This window comes from Corvus hawaiiensis, chromosome 10, assembly GCF_020740725.1.
Source record: "Corvus hawaiiensis isolate bCorHaw1 chromosome 10, bCorHaw1.pri.cur, whole genome shotgun sequence".
NCBI lineage: Eukaryota > Metazoa > Chordata > Aves > Passeriformes > Corvidae > Corvus > Corvus hawaiiensis.
In genome coordinates, this window is record NC_063222.1 from 12,354,263 (window position 1) to 12,374,189 (window position 19,927).

A 19,927-nucleotide genomic window follows, 5' to 3' on the forward strand; every position below is an offset into this window, starting at 1 on the left:
TTACGTGAAAAGCCTGGGGAGAAACATTTCTCGCTGCTTTCCATTTATGCGGTGGGGCATAAATCCCTCTGGGAGTCTCCTCTGTCTTATTAAGAAAACGCTCGAGGGAGCGGAAAGCGTTGCTGACGGAACTCCCGTCCGTGCCCGGGAGCGCTCCGGCAGCGGCGGGATGGCCCTGGGGGCCCTGGGTGCTGCCGCCGCCTTTCCCGGTACCGCCTCGCTCTAGCCCGGTTTCACCATGCCCTTCTCCCCGCCGGAACCCAGGGCCGACCCCGCTCTGTGCGAGCGCAGCCCGTGCCTTGTTCAGGCGGTGCCCGGGGCCAGCCCCGGCCGCGCTCCCGTCGCGCAGCCCCGGCCGTTCGGGCGGCGCCCGCCACCTGCGCCCTCACGGCGGCGCGGGCGGGGGACGGAGCCAGCCGGCCGCCCGGGACACCTCCCGCTGTCCCGGGACGGGGCTGCCCCTCAGCGCGCTGCCCAGCCCCGTCCCGAGGAGCGCCAGGTGCCTCCGCCCGGGGCTGCCCGTCCGCGGCGCTCACCTCAGCTCCCAGGCGGGAAAGCCCCCGACACCTCGCTCACTCCATGCCCGCTGAGGACGGACGGACGGGCAGGTGGCGGCTGCCAGCGGTGCCCAAGGCAGGACGCGCGGGAGGGGTGAGGGGGTGGAGGAGAGGCGGGGCCGCGACGAGGGAGCGCTCAGGAGGGTGCAGAGCAGCAACCCTCAGGCCAAAACCCACGGGAGGGTGGGCGGGGGGCAGAATCGAAGTGCCCCGGGACGCCGCGCAGGCAGCGCCGAGGAGGGGGGGATGGCCGGCGGGGGCTGCCCCGGCCGCCTGGCGCCGGTGCTGCTGCTCGCCCTGCTCTGGCCGGGCCGCGCCGCGGCGGAGGTGAGTGAGCTCCGGGACGGGGCGGTGGCGTGGGGTGTCGCGGAGGCTGCGGCAGGACCTGGGGCAGAGCAGGGCTCGGCCCCCGCTCCCCGCTGCCACCGCGCTGCGTTGGCCACTGGTGAGGAAGGAAAGGTGAATGCGTGTGTTTCAAATAATGCGCCTCCTTCGTGCCAGGTACGCGCGCCCGGGCGAGGCGAGGTGAGGTACATCTTACCCAGCTGCGGGGCGGGGATGAGAATGGCAAAGAAGGCGCTGCGCGGGGCACTGTGTGCCCGCTGGCCTCAGGAGCTTCCCGCCCTTCCAGCTCAGGGGACGGCACGGGGTGGGATGGGGGCTCCGTCCCGCCACCCGCCCGGGAAGCGGCTGCGGAGGCCCGGCCTGCGGGCGCAGGGGATGTGGACGGCCAGGACGCAGCGGTGTGGGAGTGGATGGTCCTCGAGGAAAACACCTCCGGAGCGGCACTTGCCGTCCGGACCATCTGTGCCACCTTCATGACAAAATCATTTTACAGGTCGTCTTTCAGGCTTAATGATGAGTGTCCATCACCGTTTGGTTAATAAATTCTCCTAGATCATATTGTAGTCTTTCTGAGCCTTTCTCCAGTGTCTGGTTATAACGATTGGACTGTACGTTCTCAGTTGGGAGAAGTTCAGTCAGCTGTGAGGGTACACGGGTCAGTGTAGCTCTCAACATTTCTAGCAGTTACCAAACAGAAAAGTGCCGGTTTCAGTAAATTTCTGGTAGCCATCAAACACATGAAACTGACAATTTTAAAATACCTGATAGATCTAAAGCACAAGAAAATGCCAGTTTTAGTAAATTTCAAGTTCTTTCTCCTGTAATAGTCAACAGTGTTAATTTTTCCTTGCATGTATGAGTAAAGCTCTAACGCTATACATGAAAATCTTTACTGCCTATCAAAACATTTTGAAGTTCACCTTTATAAGGAAAAATAGTGATCTTGTACTTTGTTGTTGCTAAAGCAGAGCCACGTTCTGCTATAATTATCTGAAGCAGTCTAATTAGTAATTATGTTTCTTCTAAACTCATGAAGCTATTTCACTCACCCATTCTGGGTAGTGTCTGGAAACAGCATAAGCACCTCACCTAATAAGCTAGGTTTTTTCATGGCACTCTAAGTTGACTGGCAGTCAAGTTCAGTCATTTAACAAAGATCTAATTGTTTTATTTGTCACGGAATTAAAATACCTCTTAGTTCTTATGTAGAGCAGAGGTACCAGATCTATTTGCAAAGTATGTGTTTTCTGCAGTTGTTTCAGGCTCTATCTAGATCTGATGCTTACTGTAAAGCAAGACATGGAAGATTAACAACTGAAGACCTGTCTCTCTCTTCTGTCCAGTTTGCTGGGTTTTTTTCCATTCTCCTCTTCCTCTGCTGATACCTGCCACCCCATGCCCTTGTTGCTCTGAAGAGGTGGATATCATCATATGGGCTTCTGGATGGCTTTTAGCAAGCACAGGCTGTGTTCCGAGAATGCCCCCCCCCACACACACTTTTTCTAAGCCTCTCTTCTGGCAGTTTTGTCTAAACTCCTAATTAAATATCAGTGGCTACTGTAACTGACGTGAAATAATTGATAAATCATTGCATCTTGGCTAAACTGTTCATTGCAAAGAAATAGGTATAGTTAATGTTGTAAAATTATGCTAAACTTTCATATGAAAATAAATTTATGTTTGACCAGCAAGCAATACTTCTGCTGTTTGCATCAATTAAAAAACGTTTCAACATAGAAAATTTTAGGTGTAGCTTATTCCTGAAGACAGGAAAGCAAATTATTAACCTGTGCCTGCTGCTGTTTATACAGCAAATTTTAGTCCTTGTAGCTCTTCACAACTTTGTGGCACCTGCTAGGGAGTATTATTGTCTGCATTCTTGGCCACTAGCATGCTCTAATCACATCTTCTGAAAACTCAGCAGAAGTAGCATCTTCCCATGTCAAAGGCTTTTCAGCCACTTTGATGTATTCCTTGGCTTCAAATACTGGTGTTATAATTCTTCAGATTTTTCCACTGTTCATTTAAATATTTTAAAATAATAGTGATCATCATCATCATCAATACATTTTCACAGGGTACAAGATTCTTCCTGTTCTTCATATTTTTTTTTCTCTCAGAAGAAAAAAGGATTTGCTTTTTCATTGCTTAGTTTTGTCTAACAGCACCTGGAACTGATAGTGCCTTGATGCAAATGTACAATTCAATTAATTCCCTTAAGTGTGTACTGTCTTTTGATACCATTTATGCACTTCTTGTATATTTTCAAATTAAACACTAATCTAAAAATGTTCCCTGAAATCTGTTGTTTCAAATGACAGGTTGTTTCAATTTTTCCTAATTGGAAAAGTATCTTGCTCAAGTTCATTAGTACTGAATCCATACTGCTGCTTTGTGGCATTGATCATTTTTATGTTGGCATCATGTTAGTATTTGTTCAGAACAGAGTAAGAGAGTTTCTGCTTGAGCAAGATCATTTGCTTGCACCTCATCTTACTACCACTTTTTAATTTGTATTGTAAATACTGTTGCAATGTTTGTTAGCTCACAGGATAAAATTAACAGCACCTTATTATATTTTTGCCTCCATTATGACACTTCATATTTTTCATCGTGCACTGGTGGCAAAGGAGGAGACATAACAAACTGGGTGACTGTAGGACTTGGGAAGATCTTGCATCCTGTTTCTCACACATGTTGTCTCTTACTAGATGCAAGGGTTCATATTTCACAATTAATTTCATTTCTTAAAAATGTTAGAATTTGCATACAAGTACTTAAAACAAGTATTCTTTGCTTCCTAATAGCAATTTTTTTTTCTTGATTATATGTGACCTATATTGCTGTCACAAGTAGATCTTAATACATCGCTCTGGAAGGAGAAAATGTTCTAGCTCAGCCCATGGCCATCTCCAAGGCTGGTAAGAATGTGATGCAGGCTTAGTTTAACCAGGAATCAAAGTGTTAGAGGCACCAAGCGTCATGGTGAGAATGTTCCTTCTCTGGCAGCCTTCAAAAGCGCCCAGGTTCTTTGCTGCACAAGCAGCTGAGAAGGGAAGATGTGCACCTGAATATACAAGGGAGTTTACTGAGTGTGTTAAAAAAACAAGTCCTTTGTGCAGTGCCCTCTTTGATTTGGTTAATGTGCTCCCAGCTCCAAAGTCAAGGAGGCTGTTACTCTGATAACTGGGTCCAACTGCTAGACTGTTCTGCTCCTGATTGCCTCTACATTTATTGTAATTCAGCCATCACCTCCACAGAGAAACAGGACAATGTCACAGCACTGCAGAGCAAGGCTTTTCCTACTGGGCCAAGAGAGTTAGCATAGATTAGCAGAGTTACCCTAATGTTTGTGCATCAAAATTGATGGAGTTCTGCTGGTTTACAGCACACTGCTCTGATGGCCAAGAAATGTGAAGTATGCCTATGTGTGTGCTGCATCATACAACTGAAAGATGAACCTTCTTAGGTGACCTTAGTAAACACCTGTGAAAATTGAACTGTTGACACTTGATGCCTTTTCTAGAAAACCTACATGATAAATACATATTTAAGCAAAAGCCTATAATTCAAGTTATTTTGCTGGCTGGATAATACCATTAAAATTGTTAGAGTAGGCAGGCAAACACTGGTTCTTTCTTCACTGCTTTGCATTTCATAGAGATAGAACCATTTTATTTGTGATCTGTGCTAGCATATCTTCTGCGATACCTAGATTTGTCGTAACAGATCTTTGAAACAAAATACTTTGCTATTAAGTGCAACTAGTATGGGATGTCCGGTCATCTGTTTTACTGTCACATTCTCACCCTACTGCCCAACAAAGTAATACTAGAAGTATGTTGGCATGGATTGCAGGAGCCTAGGAGGAAGGTGAAATACAAAAAGGCTTTTTCCTTAACTGTTTGCAGCCCCAGTCCCTCATAGTCACACTGAAAAAGTTGCATTTTGTCACACCTAATGTATTTTTAGTTCCATTTTCATTATTTGTCATAGCAATTTCGTGATAGGGTACAAGTCTCACAGCTTTACAGGTTTTCCATTTTGCCTGGTTTAGTGAAGACCTTTTAGCTAGGGCTTTGTGCTGCATTTTTCCACAGATTATTTTGGAGGAAGCTGCAGGAAGAAGTGACCTTTATTTTTTTTAAATCTGTGAAATCCCAGAGCCTTTCAAATCAGGGGAAACCAAAGCCTGTGCAATAAGCTTTCTCTGAACCAGCTACTGTTGCTTTTATTGCTATTTGCACCACTTAACAGAAGATGCACGCCAGGAATTTTATGAATATACAAATATACAGGCCCAAGGAGACAAAAATTATAGTGAATACCATTCCCACACTCAACATCTGGGAAGAAGTACAAAACGTGCGAAGTAATGCTAACCATATTATGGTAGGTAAGCAAAAATTCACTAGTTAAATGGTGTGTATTCTTTGTTACTAGATTGCTCTTTTAAGGTGACTCTTAGGAAGGAAGAGCACGGATGAATAAGCTGATTAAACACCCTTAAGAGTTCTCTACACAAAACAAAATTCTGCGGCCTGAACTGCCTAGTCTTTTTTCCTTGGTGAAAAGAAAAATATTTATTTCTGTTGTCCCCATGTCCACTTCAAGGTCAGGAGAAGAAATCAACCCCAGAGATGGAGTCTATGGCTCTGTCTTTGGAGATTTTACACATGTGAATATATCAGGAACAGTTTGGTTGCATTTCTGATAGTCCTTATCACAGTGACTTCCACTCTAGTGAGATGATTTGAACAGTAAGGTGTTGGTCATTATAAACATAAGCATCAAAATATTCTGTGGTTTAGAAGAAGAAGAAAAAGCATCATTCTCTTTGTCTAAAGAGAGAGCAGTTCTGTATCTTCTCTTTATAGACCAAAAGGAATTTACACACATACCACCCCACCCCCACCCCCCAAAACCAGGAGATTTAAGAGCCTAAACATACAGTTTTCCAAAACTGCACACAATATGCCAACTCTACTTATATAGATACTGAGTAATTTTAGGCAACATCTACAAAATAGGCGTTAGTGGCCATCACTACAGAGCTCACAAATCATCTGAGTTTGTGAAAACTCAGTGTGTTTGTTTTTTTATGAATTAAAACATTTTATCTGTTTTATCCTAGCGCAATGATGATGATGTGGGCAAAGTGAGGATTGCTGAGCCCTACTGTTCTCACACTTCCTAACTGTTCACTGATAGTCTGTTGGAGAGAAGGGAGAAGTTCAGTATAATTAATTGTGCTGTATCTGCTTGAAGGAAGAGTATGGTCTGCACCATGGGAGTTGCATGTGGAACATACTCTCAATGACAGCATGGTGTATTTTCCTGAGAATAGTATGAACAGCTATGTTACAATGGTGTTTTGCAACTTCTGTTCAAACAGGCCCATTCACAGGAAAAAAAAGATAGGCTGTTCAGTAAGTATATCAACAAAAAGGAGGCAAGAGATACCAGAAGTTCTCTGAAAATTTTATTTCCATCTGGCTTATAGTTTTTAACCTAAGGTTTATGTTAATGCTTTTTTATTGTTCCAGGTCTGGATACTTATGAGAGATTTGGCTAATGCTGAAAAATTGCTGTTATACAAAGTTGTTAACCAACAGATTTTTGCTGTAAAAACGATGAGAATTTTTTCAAAATGGTTTAAATTTCTGAAGTGAAAAAGGGGTTCACACACACGTTCCCCTTGGCATAATATAAAGTTGTTTAAATGTTCACATACAGAAGCTTCTTCTATTTCTCTCTACATGTAATTTAGCTTAGTTGGTTTGAAATACCATTATAAATACATCTTTATATTACATGGACAAGCAAATCCCTTCCGAAAGAGCTCATACCAGTTTAAAATTAAGGATGTAAAGTAAGGAAGTTCTTACCAAGTTCAGATAAAATGTGTTAACATCGTGTGACCACGAATTGTGTATCTGTAAGTTAAACACAAAGTCCTGCTTCTGTGAAATGTTACGTTTTACTATGATCACAAATGTTTGGGACTTCTCTCCTGCACCTCACACTGAAAGCAGTACATAACCAGTAATACAAGGCCTATGTCACCAACAGGGCATTTTGATTCAATAGTTATTCCCTGAGCAAGGTTCCCATTACAAGAGTTTAATGGAGCTTATTCAACAACTGCACTGCCTGTAGCAGAACAGTTGTCTCCTGCTGTGTCCTTGGAGACCCAGTCTCTCTGTGTTAGTTGCTCTTGACCAAGCTGTTTATTAATTAAGTTACAGGTGTATTTCTTTATAATGGAAAGTCCAAATGAAATAATTTTCATCCTAGGTATTCAACTGGTAAGCAAAATGCTGTGAATTGTGATAGCATAGATGGCTGTTAACAGGAGTCTTCTAAGGTAGGAATGTCTGGCTGTCTTCCAGTTCACAAGTGACTACACAATGTTTCAGGGCTTGGGAATTGACATATTTTCGTTCATCTCATCATCTCCTATTTCTGCTCTATGTTGTCTATACTTATTGGAGGCTTAATAATTTGGTTTTGTTGTACTGGTCCAGCAATCACTAAAAAAACACAAAGTTCTTCGTGGTCTTTGATAATTTTAATGAATTCATGTTTGATGCTTAGAATGCATGAAAAACTTTTAGTATACAGATTCTAATTGTGAGACTGGTATTTTGTTTTGATAGCAGTGTTTTGGAGTGAGGGGAACCTCATTCTCCAGGACCTTGCATGCTCCATGGTGATTTGCAGTTGTGCAACATGAGGAATATGCTGCCAGGGTCACGTATCTACTAACCTTGTCTAGCTAGAATTCCTGACTGTGCTAATCTAGCTAAGTATTTTAATACAGGTGCATCAGAAAAAAAAAAAATTTCTTTATATAGCTTTTCTCACAGCAGGAACTTTTCTCTATAAAGCTGTGCTCTCAGATCCTCTTGTGCAGGTTAGGATAAATTTTCAAAACTGTAACTGTATCCATACTAGAAACTTTAGCTACCACCATAGTGTTCTTCAGAAAGTGCAGCACTTAACATATGTGCAGCATACCTATTCCAACACAAGTCTGTAGTGTAAATAAATGGTAGAGCAAAACTTTCCACTTCCAGTATTACTCCCGCCTTTATTAGATGCAATAGAAAACATTAGTCGGGAACAAGTGAAATGGGCTTTTTAAAGTTTTAAGCACTATATTAACATCAACTGTTGGAGCAGGGTTATTCTATGTGCTCAGTTGTGATTTATAGACACAGCTGGGATGTGTAAAGTGATTGCTCTGCACTGAGACAGCCCAGGAAGAATTCAGAAATCTCCATGTGTCAGCAGCCCTTGAAAATTCGTAATCAAGACTTAAAGGAGCTGGCTCACTCATACATAATTTCCAGTTTTCTGTAATTTCTCTTAAATGCCAATACTTATTAAAAATTACTGCTCAGGATATCATTAATGAGCAGAAAGATGGAAAAGAATAAAAAAGTGGCATCACAGAAAAATAGATACTATCCAGTAAGTCTTGTTCCACCTATTGATAGAGTTCTAATTTAGCGATTCTGTAAGTTAGGAGATAAAGACCTAGTGGCAGGATAGGTGAGATGCTAATAAGTATCAAGTTTAAATGAAAAATCAGTTATGCATTTTTAAAAATAAATCTGATCAGCTGTTAGAACAACCAGTGAAGGAAAGTGACAGCTTCATCACCCACTTGAGAGAAGACACCTGGGCTATTTTTACTGTCCACAGTAATTAATGGATATCTCTTGCACTGCTTTTAATTAATTTAAAAATACCTCATGTTGCACAGTCATCTTTATGTTAACCAGGATTTACTTCGGGCTTCAATGGAGTTTACCCATGAAATTAAAGACCAATCAGACCAAAAGTGCAAACTTAAGCCCCACTTCAGCCACATTACCATAGTCCTACACAATACATTTAATTTCATCTTAGCTTTCATCTGAATGTCTTTATTACTCATCCTGTGTGGTCTTGGACTGAAATATACGTAAGGAATATGATGCTTGTTTCCTGCAGCAATACATTTTGCTGCCTGTCTGTTCTGGGTGCAGTATTTTTAATACAAGTATGTATTTTGGAATCATAGCTGAGTTACTCTGATCATCTCTGGATCTGGAAAAATAAAGAAATACTGTGACTGTCCTGTCATCATATATGTAATTCCAAAAAAAACCAGATCAATGGAGAAATACTGGATTACCCTCACTTTGGTTCTTTTTGTCTGTTCTCCACCTTCCTGCCTTTAAACCATTCCCGGTCGGACTGTGTTGCCCCAGTGTGAGTGACAGCACTCAGAACCTGGGCTAGTGACAGAATAGGAAGTCTGGCATTGCCTGCTGTTCTCCTTACATTAAGACTTTGTCACATCCTTTGGCTTATTCAGGTTTGATAACATCCCTAAATACATTCTCTGACATTCTTCATATAACCAGTACTACTGGCAAAGTGCTGAGAACTGTGTAAGATTCTTTCCAAATTAAGTTGCCACCACTGCAGTGGCTGGAGTAGCAGTGCCATGCTCAATGTACATTAACCTTTGTATAGGTGACACGATAGTCTGTAGTATGTTATTTCTTCCTTCTTTCTGGGTCATTTCTTTGAGGAATTATGTGAAGGAGAGGACTGGAATACTTTCTAAGCAGATGGTTAAGTTACTCTCTGAATCAGGAGGAGGAAGAGGTCAGAGCCCCACAGAATCCCATCCCATGGTGTAGGAAGGTCAATTCAGTGTTCTAGATAAGGTTGCACCCACTAAACAAAACATTAACCACTGCAGTAAATGTGCTTCAACATGTATAACTGGAATTATGTATCTGTTTATAATAATGCTGTACCTATCACTAAAAACACTTTGGAGAAGAGCTCCTCTATAAATTACTCCAACTGCTGTGGGGTTTTAGTTTTGGTTCATTGGTGAATTGATTTGGTATTCATATAGTTATCTGGCTGTATCCTTTGACCTAGATTTTAGATAAAAAATCTACTTCATCTAAATAGACGAAAGAAATGTAGATTATTATTATGAAAATCACAAAACCAAAAAACATGCAGTATACCTGTGGCTTTGGTTAATACACTTACGTAGATGTTACTGTGAGGATTTTGAATAAACTGTTAATAACTAACATTCAGTTTCCTTATCATATAACCTGGCAACATCACTTCTTTTTTTATGATCCTTTGATAAAGGAGCTACAGGCATCTTGCAAGGATGTGAAAGCATCCAGCAATATAAGTGAGCAATGATTTTTGGTTCAAAGCTCCTGTACAGAAGGCCTTATCTAATCTTACGTAAAAAATTATATGCCAAAACATTTAGTATTATCCAGCTAACTGACTGTGTAATGTTAAATCATCTTTGGTCTTTTCAGTTTAGGTTAAAGTGATATGTGTACACAAAAAGACCTAAATAGATATGAAAGCTTACTAATGGTAAATTAAACACGTTCTAAGCATTCTGACTTCTTGAAGCGCAAAGGCTCTCTTTCTTTCAATAGTTTATTAACGTAGATTAATTTTATGGCATCACAAGTTTCTACATCTTCATGCATTTACCTTCACATTGGATTGTCTTTGATTATAAGATAGAAGGGTTTCTTCTGTATCTGTACACATCAAGTCTGCTGCAGATTATACCTGTTACAGAAGAGTAATTTCATGTGTTGATTTCTCTACATGTCCTGAAAACTGTGCTTTGCATACAGGTATTGTAAAGAATCTAGTATACTTCTAGTATACTTTCACAGGCAGACATAAGGTACAACTCCATGAAGGTCGATAGAATTATAATGATATATATCTGTGTATACATCTTGCCTGGAGTAATGACCCTTTTTATATTGCTTAGCAGAACTCTACCAATAATCTATATTTTGAAGATAATGCTTTGGGATAGAAGTACTGTCATTGAATAGGGCACAAGAAAATCAGTTTTATGAACTATTGAAAGACTGAAAGACAGTCTTATGAACTATTCCAAATTTGTTTGGAGATATACATCACTTTATCCTCTTGTATTGATATTTAAAGACTTAAAATATCTGTCATATAACTGACTTGATGAATTTAGATTATCCAGTGCCAGACTGATTGATGTCACCAAGAAGAAATCAGGATACGGTTTGTTGTTAATTCTGCACTAGTGCTTATTCTTGTGTCTCTAGTGATATAATTGTATTGATTAACATAGTAGTGAAGGTAGCATAGTTAGATGGTTTCTGTTTTACATGATACCTTTGTTTTCCCAATTTCTGATGCAGTACCACTTGAATTCTAGCTGTCAGATCAGGGTAAGAATTAACTATTTAATGTTTGCATCTCTTTAAAAATCTAGCTTGAAACATCAAGTAGCTGCCTATTGATCTGTCTATAAATCAGAGGCAGACACAATAGTATCTGGGGGGATTTGCCTTTCATGGCCAACTTATTTTAATTTCTGCTTTATTTTGTAAATACATGCTTAAGTATCTGCTCATTGGAGAAATGCTCCCTGCAGCTTTTTTTAAAATTGATAGATGGCATCATCTCACCTAAGTTCAGCCACCTAAAAGACAAGCAGCAATGGTCAGGAATTGTCACGTCCATAGGGAACAGCAGCTACTTGCAGCATCTTTCCTCCATCATAAAAGAAACATAAAAGTTACAAATTTGAAACACTGTGACTGTTGTAATATGAGAAACTGTACAGGTTAAGTAATTCTGTCTGCAAGATCTAACTGATGCTCTTATCTGTCTCAAAAGACAATACAGAGGAATAATGAGCTCTTTGCCAATGTTGAGAATTGCCTCTTCACAAACATTTTTTTTTAAGTTATACTGTCTGTGAAATAATTGCTTAGTAAAACCAGAGATCTCACTTGCCTCTCTCCAAACAACTCAATGAGAAAAATAATTGTATTACAAAGTTTGTATTTTTGTTTTACAGAACTGTGTATGCAAAGGTAAAAGTCCCTGTTTTTGTGATAGCACGAAAGGTAGTAAGGTAAGAACAGATACATTTTCCTTTTTTAATAGTAGCTTATATGCTTGGAAATTGTTAATAGATTACTTCAGTTGATACAGTGAGTGAATTTAGTGTGTGATGGTATTTTGCCAACAGCCTACAGAGAATGATTACCTTACAAAATTCTGTTAACTTTGGGAACACTATTTAACTAAGACTTTTCAACTGAATTTTTTTACTGCATTAATATGTTTACAGCACTGTATGATGTTTGAACACCAGCAAAACAACTGTCCAAAGCACCAGGTCTCTTTCACTAACTCCTAACAAATGTCATTACCTTGGCAGCAGCTCTCCTGTTACAAATTTCATAATGCCATCAAGACTGTCATGTTCAGTGCTTCCCTCTTTCCATCCCTGGACCCTGCCCACCCCTCTTTGCCAGTTCCTGAAGGAAAGCTACACACACTGGCATCAAAGAGATAAACCTCTTGTAGATCAAGCAGGGGATGAGTTTCTGGGTCCTAATCACAAACACCTTGCCAGCACTGAAGGAACAGCAAATCCATCAGCAGTAAAAGATCCACAGCTCTGCCTGTTGCCAATAGCAGCTTGGCAGAGGCTCTGAGTGGCTTTTAGACAAACCTGAATTACACAAATGCCAAAAATTCTTTGAGACTCCTGCTTGCAGTTGGAAAAACAACTGATTCACAAATGAAAGGGGCATTATTGAAGAAGTCATGGTTGCAATTCAGGCGAGCCATGAACACAGAAGTTCTCATACTAAACCTTATGAACAGATTCCAGACATCTATAAGGATTTAGGGTTATGATTAGTCCCACTGGTCCCATCTGCTTTTACAAAGTTGGAGAAAATTTATCTGAAGTAAATAGGGTTATTATTAAAATACATGTTAATAAGTGAGAAAGGAGAATACTAATATTTTCAGTTAAATCTCCCTGTTTGTTTTTCATGTTACTAGCTGGTCTAACCTGACTTCATCCTAAACAGTGAAATTGAGACCAGCTGAAAAACTAGAAAAAAATAAATTGCCCACTAAAAGAGAAATATTAATAAGAATGGACACCCAAAACTTTTCTTTAGCAGTTCCATGTTAAATAACTGAGCAATTTGTAGGTAAGAGTAAATAATTGTTTACACTGATGAAGTTTTTCATGCAGCTATGGAAAATCAGGACAATGACATTAATCGGCATGTGTTGGTAATTATTCAGTGTTTAGAATCCTCCAACCTGAAAATCCTCTGATCTCGTTGATCTGCTAAGAAGAAAGTGTGGCTAAAATTGCCTTTTCTGTAGAGAGGGCAGAAGCTGTCAGGAGAGCGCCGTGCTGCTCTGGATTCAGACAGCACCGCGTGGCTCCTGCCATGGGCAGGCAGGCCGAGGACTTTGGTTTTCCTGTGAGCTGGTACCACACCCCCTCCAGCGGCACATTCTGGGATAGCATTCATCTTTCTGCCTTGGGACGCTGGTGTATGAAACAAACCAGTTTTTACAAAAAGCTATGCCGATTTATTATATAGATCTCACAGACACTTTATAATGCAATTCTTATTTTCATGTGTGTCAAAATATTATGGGATTACATTCTATCTTGAGAGATATAAATATATGTAACTACTAATATATAATTTTTATTTCATTCAGAAGCTATTTAAAATCTGGTGAGTTTGTGGGATTTTGAGGAGTGAGAATTGGTGCAGGGACATGCCAAAGTATTTTGGCTTCCCAGAGACATCTCTTGGATCCTATCTTGTACATCAAATAAGACACTCAAACTTCTGCACAGCAAAATTTCACATGCTTTCTTTGTATAACTTTCTATAAAGCAGTAGGAAGATTGACTCTGAGAGAGCTGACAAACCCCTTCTCTCTCTCCCATGGCATGCTGTGATGCAAAAGGTCTTGAATAGGCAGATCTTTACTGATGTAAAACTGAGCATGCTAAATTGCCACTGCCTGAAGAGCTGAAACATCTTTTCCGTTTGTCTAAAATATAGAAATATTAACAAGGAATATGTATCAGCTGCTTTCTTAAATTTTCATGCTGTCAGCTAATATCTATACTCTGCAAAATCTTGAGTGCTATCTTGTGTTCTGATAATTCATAATAATTATGAGTATGTGGTGCCATGGGGCCTAGGCAGCACAAAGATGGACCACAAAAACAGGTCAGTGTAGGCAAGTGGCAGTGTATCTGCCACAGCAGCAGAAAGCTAAGAGGTTCTGAAAGTAATGAGTGCCTTAGAAATAAGATATCAAAAGGAGAATTCATGGATATTTTGAGATTAATTATCTTTATGTTTACAGGGTGAAAAAGGCTTTCCTGGTGTGCCAGGTCCACCTGGTCAAAGAGGCTTTCCTGGTCCAGAAGGGCCTCCAGGACCACAGGGACCAAAGGTAGGTATGTATGTGAGACAGAGAGATACACCCAGAGAAACTACTGTGCTTGACAGTCAAAGTTAGCTATGACTGTGTAGACAATTCTGTTTTATAAAACCAAACCAAAACCTGTCTCAGAGCTTCCCGTTTGGTGAGGGATGTTGTTTGGTCATCAGCTGCAATAGTCATTTTGACTGCATCAGAGTAGAGCTGATAAGACCATGGGCTTTTGTTGTCAATTGTCCATTGGCCAGTGCTAAAGCAGCTGGACTGAACTGCCAGAGGCAATGAACATGGGTCTAGGCAGACTTTTGCAGCATAGCCTCAGTTTTTGTCTTAATATCTATTAACATCTGAAAAGAAAGTAAACAAGCTACTAGCGAGACAAATATGAAAAATAGATTTAAGAAAATTTGAAGGGAAAGATGGTTTTTAAGATAAATCTTGGTCTGTTTAGGAGATACCTGGTTGCCTGCATGGTGCAGAGGGTGGCTTCAGTGACTTGAGCTTGCTTTCTTTCCTGTATGCCTAAACTGAGGCTGAATGTGAATTTTCAATAACTCCTGCATGAGTAGAAAAAAAACTCAACAAAAAGTCATGCAGTAAAAGTGTTTTATGTGTATTTGTTTTGAGGAACAGTATTGCTGTTATCAATAAACTGGCTCTGGTGAATAAATTATTTCTGTGTAAATACGGTGTGAACTCAGCCACAATGTAAATCAGGAAGGTACTACCACAATCAGATTCTGTCTAAGACCTGCACTAATGTGGCTACAGCACTTAACTGTACCTTTAAAGAAATGGGCTTTATAGTTTTCATTTGTTTAAGCATTGTTGCATTATTCTGTCCTATCTTATTTTTACAATGCTTTCTGGAAGTGATACTCATGGTAGATTTCATACATGTTGATGAGCCCTTTATCTGAGCTCATTGAGGTGTTTAGTACAGCATTTCCCTTTCAGTAAGTGATAATAACTTCTGCAAGAATGGCAAAAAGTAAGATAGTTTATCTAGCAAGACCTCTCTTAGCCTGAATGGCATCTGTTGTAGTGTGTGCCAGTTAGCCTCTCCTATCCAACACTTCTACAGCATCTGAAATGGAATGTGGCCCAAGATTTTAGAAGCTATGCTGCTCTTCACGTTTTCCATTTCCTTTCTGGGAATGGTAAAGTCTTCATGCTAGCACTTAAGCTCTATGCGTCTTGAAAGAATTCCAGCAGGTTCTGTCCAGATGTTGCAGTGTCACTGGGGCATTCTTTGCTGTCTTCTTTCAGCCTTGCTCTCCCATCCTGCTTAGCCCCCTTTCAGCTTGCTCTGGTCTTCCTTTCCATGCTCAACAGTGTGGGTGAGAGTACATACATCTCATGCATCTGATCATTACACAGACATCGCCCATATCTGGGCACCTTCCAGCTTTTTCCTCACAGGGAAGCACTTCCAGGTCTCACAGTTTGACCAAATCCATAGCAACCGCATTCTCAACATTATTTTTTTGACCAATGATGAGATATATATTTTTTTTCACTACAAGGGTAAGAGGGTGGCGAGACACTGAACAGGTTCCCCATCCCTGGAAGTTCAAGGCCAAGTTGGATGAGGCTTTGAGGAACCTGTTCTAGTGGAAGGGGTCCCTGCCTGTGTCAGGGAGGCTGGAACTAGAGGATCTTTGAGGTCCTTTCCAACTTGAACCATTCTTTGATTCTATGATAATCCCCTGTAAACACTGAAAGGGAGGGCAAGACACCACAATTTAGGCAAGTTGTATGAAATGTTTGTTTCCTTTATTGACTGTAATAGCCCAATCATTTATTTATTTGTATAGCTGGTTTTGTGTGGGCATATTGATATTGATATTGAAAATATTGAGTGTCCTGTTGACATTTATGAGTTTTTTATCAATTGAAATGAGTTGAAAGATGTTGCTTTCCATTTGTGATCTAGGGTTCTCCAGGGCTTACAGGCTTAGTTGGACCCAAAGGTATACGAGTAAGTGTGTTTTAAACAAACATATATATTAAACGTCTTGCTAATTTCCACCTTGGTTCAATAATTTGTGAAAATAAAAGCAAAGCATTATGTATAATTTCAACGTATGGTTAAAATTTATTACATGGTGTATGCACAAGCATTATTTTTAGACCTTTTGCCCTTTTTGCTACACCTTATGTACAAGGTTATTGCTGTATGTATTTAATATTTGGGTGTGCAGTGAAAAAGTCAGACTAGAATACCATGAAGAATTATCTGGGGTTTTTTCTGTGGACAAAACTGGTGTGTGTTACCTGTTTGTAACCATTATGCTTGGTTTACAATCATAATAGTTAAGGAAGTAACAATCTTTTTAATAGAATCATACTTGCATTAATTCTTATTATGAATGTAATCAAAGAAAAATTGCTGATGAGCTTTTGTTTAATATTCATAATATTATTCTCTGGTTTAATTTCGTTAGGGAGTCCCAGGAATACCCGGATTTTCAGGTCCTCCAGGCCTTCCAGTAAGTAAAAATGAAACTGATTTAACCATTTCTCTTTTACTACAGTCTTTAGTGCACAATTATCCTCAGCTCAATGTGCTCACTCTAGTTTCAACATCAACATTGTCTCTGTCAATTGGCCTAGTGATAAAAATCTTGGCATCAGCAATTCTTACTCATTGTAATGATTTAAGAACACATTGTAATATGTCTTGTGAAACACTGCTCCAACATAAACTCTTTCAGTGTTTTTGTAGGGCAATATGAATGTGCAAAAACAAAGCTTGTGTCAATTTCGTGCTTCTTTTAGGGTGAACCAGGAACTGTTGGTCCTCCTGGGCTCCCGGGTGTTCCAGGATGCAATGGCACAAAGGTACAAACCAAGCTGAGTGTTCTGGAGAGTGCGTTTGGCTGTGCTTGGCAATGGCCAAAAAGTGTTCTAAATTTTGCCCAATATACAACTTTGACTTGTTTTGCTTTGTGATTTTATCAGCTAGAAAAACTTGTATCATGGAACCAGAGGAAGGAAAAGTGCTACCTTTTTGTGCAAAATAAATACTTAAATAATACATGCCAATGGCCTTTGCTAAAAGATAATAACGTTTGGTATTTTGACAGATAATACTTTTTTCAGTAAATCCAGAAGGCCTAATAAGTTTCATCCAACATGTCCTTTTGCTGCAATGGGTTATAAAGGAGGTAGTTAATTAATTTTATTTCACTTGCAGTTGGCAATTCATAAATCCTAAAAGTAATTAAAAGAAAAGTCTTAATGTTAAGTTACAGATGTACCAGGTTTTCTTTGCTCTATGAGCATTCTGAAAGAGGGAGTCAGAATAATGCCTACTACAGAAAATCATAGATTTCTAGTGAATCTGTAAACTAATCTGAACAGTCTAGGATAGAAGCCAAGCTGCATAAAATGGGATGATCCTCTTCTAGCAAAATACAGTGGTCATGCACTCACAGTGCATTTAGTGTGATAGCATAAAAAACTTCTTCTGTAATCACATTTGCCAAAATCAGGCCAAATAATAAACCATAATCTGCATTAACAATCACTGTTGCTACTTTCAGGGTGACCAAGGATTTCCAGGTCCTCCAGGTCAAAGAGGTGCTCCAGGCCTTCCAGTAAGTGTCTGCGAAATTCACGATTGTGTGCATTCCCATCACATAAAGCCAGTCCCTGAAGGAGTGTAAAGCCTCATGTTAGCTCATGCTGACACCACTTGGGGTATATAAATATGCCCATTTTATTAGTATGAAAACTGTGTGATAAAGAGACATTGTCTGCATGTAGGGCCTCAACTTCTTAGTTAATGACTGCATGAAATTCATTGACTGGAGTTAGCTTTCATTGGATACTCGTGAAAATTTGCCACTTACATCCCTAAAGGTGTTCCAGGTTTATTTAATAGATTGCAGTTTCCGTTTGTACCTAAGTATCTGTGAGAAAATAATGGGTTAATTAAGTCAATAAGAACCAGGAATTAAACCCAGAACTTCTCACTCTGGGTGCATTGCTTTAATCCTAGGATTTGGGGGTTTTTTCACTGTAGAGATGTGTTTGAAAGAGATACTTTTAAACAAATGGAAAAGGAATACTGTCTGTCAACTTCCAGTGGCTTAAAATCTAATAACTTCTAAATATGATCTTTACCAGCTCTGCTGATTTTATTTATTTATTCATTTATTAAGATCAGGCTTCAAAGCTGTTCTGCCTTCACTTGTAGAGTTGTACCTCTGAGAATTACTATTTTTTAACAATATGCCCTTTCTTCTTAAATTGAAATCTGGCCCAGTAAACATGAACCTGGCTATGCACCTTTTTCATGAAAATAAATCACCTGAAGAGCACCAAGCTTAGACAATATTTAGAATGTGTTATTTCAGCACTCTTTTACTCTTCTGTTTCAATATGATTGTTCTTCTTCCTAGGGTACTGCTGGTATCAAAGGAGAGAAGGTCAGTTATTTGCATCATATTACACAAAGTATTTATTGGTTATCAACAATTTGTGTGTGTGTTTGTTGCTCCTAACCTCTCCATTCATGGGAAACAGAAGGTTTGCCTTCCAGAGGAAGCAACCACAAAGTTTGGTGCTTCCATTGTCCTAGCAGCATTCACCTCAGGTTGCAAAATGGTCTATTATTTCTTTTCCCTCAAACTACTGTTACTGCATATAATGAATTTAACACTTTCAAGCACACAAAGAATTAAGCTCCTCTCCCAAACAGTTCATGAATTCATATGGAAATCTGCAGATGCTCTAGACAGTATTTTATAGGGATAAAAAGTAACAAAAATAAATTGAAGACAAGGACAGTGCATGAGTAATGTAGGTATATCTGAAAAGAAGACTGCTCCTAACAGAGAACTGGAAGGCCCGCACAAGGTATATTTGGTTTAATAACATCTTTTTTATAGTTAGAACTATCCATAGTGGACCATTTCTATCATTATGCAATTCTGATGTTAATTTCCCTACAAACTGTATTAGAGGACTTGTTGCACTACAGAGTTTACAGCATAACTTTTTATGTTTCTTTTTATTTAATTGTCCAGGGGTGCCCTGCAGGAGGATATAGCCAAGAGTATGGTGGAAAAGGTGATCCTGGATTACCAGGAATGCCTGGTCTCCAGGTAACTCAAAATTAAGACGGTGAGGTAGATATGTATAAAAATATACAGTAATATGTATAAACACATTCTATATAACATGAGTATTTATTAAAATTATTTTGTATTTTACATAATTTAAGTGTATTATTTACTTAATATAGATATAGCATTTTTTACAATTATGTCACTGATTTCTAAACCAAAACCAGTCAGTTTTCAGGCCAGTCAGGTTGCAGGCCATCTAATCCAACTCCTAAAATTCCCATCAAAGTTAAGACTGAACAGGTTAGACCAGCTCAACTTCTAGAGTAATAACAAAGCACAGGATTGTCCATATTTCAAGAATGAACATTAACAGGGGAAGGCAAGGCTGAAATTTCTTCTGACTATTGGAATAAATAGAGAGCATTAAATTTAAAAGAAAACAAAAGTGCTTAATTTTCCATTTCTTTGAAAATTAAGCTTTAAAGTATAGGATTTATTGCACAGAATATTTGAAGGATTGAGGGCTTATTAGAGGCATTAATAGGACCATATGGATTATAAGTTCACATTTCTCGGGGGACTTACATCCTCACTTGAGTAGTTTAGTTTTAG

At 39.6% G+C, this 19,927-nt stretch overlaps 2 protein-coding genes across 5 annotated transcripts in view; one reads left to right on the forward strand and one right to left on the reverse strand.

Annotated features, from left to right (window-relative positions):
• The window catches only part of COL4A4 (collagen type IV alpha 4 chain), a 67,164-nt gene extending 66,003 nt beyond the window's left edge, over nt 1–1,161 (reverse strand). For 2 of the 3 annotated variants that reach the window (XM_048314494.1, XM_048314492.1), the window contains exon 1: nt 537–651. The gene's annotated coding sequence lies outside the window, so the exon portion shown is untranslated. Of the gene's footprint in view, nt 1–536; nt 652–1,098 lie in introns of those variants that run through there. The other variant, XM_048314493.1, reaches the window with a different exon arrangement.
• The window catches only part of COL4A3 (collagen type IV alpha 3 chain), a 61,162-nt gene that overhangs the window by 4,228 nt on the left and 37,007 nt on the right, over nt 1–19,927 (forward strand). For both annotated transcript variants that reach the window (XR_007205713.1, XM_048314496.1), the window contains exons 2-9: nt 11,812–11,868; nt 14,160–14,249; nt 16,174–16,218; nt 16,685–16,729; nt 17,019–17,081; nt 17,786–17,839; nt 18,647–18,673; nt 19,274–19,351. Coding sequence is in view for 1 of the 2 variants with exons in the window: in XM_048314496.1 (XP_048170453.1) it covers nt 11,812–11,868; nt 14,160–14,249; nt 16,174–16,218; nt 16,685–16,729; nt 17,019–17,081; nt 17,786–17,839; nt 18,647–18,673; nt 19,274–19,351 (459 nt within the window). In the remaining variant the exon portion in view is untranslated. The remainder of the gene's footprint in view (nt 1–11,811; nt 11,869–14,159; nt 14,250–16,173; nt 16,219–16,684; nt 16,730–17,018; nt 17,082–17,785; nt 17,840–18,646; nt 18,674–19,273; nt 19,352–19,927) is intronic.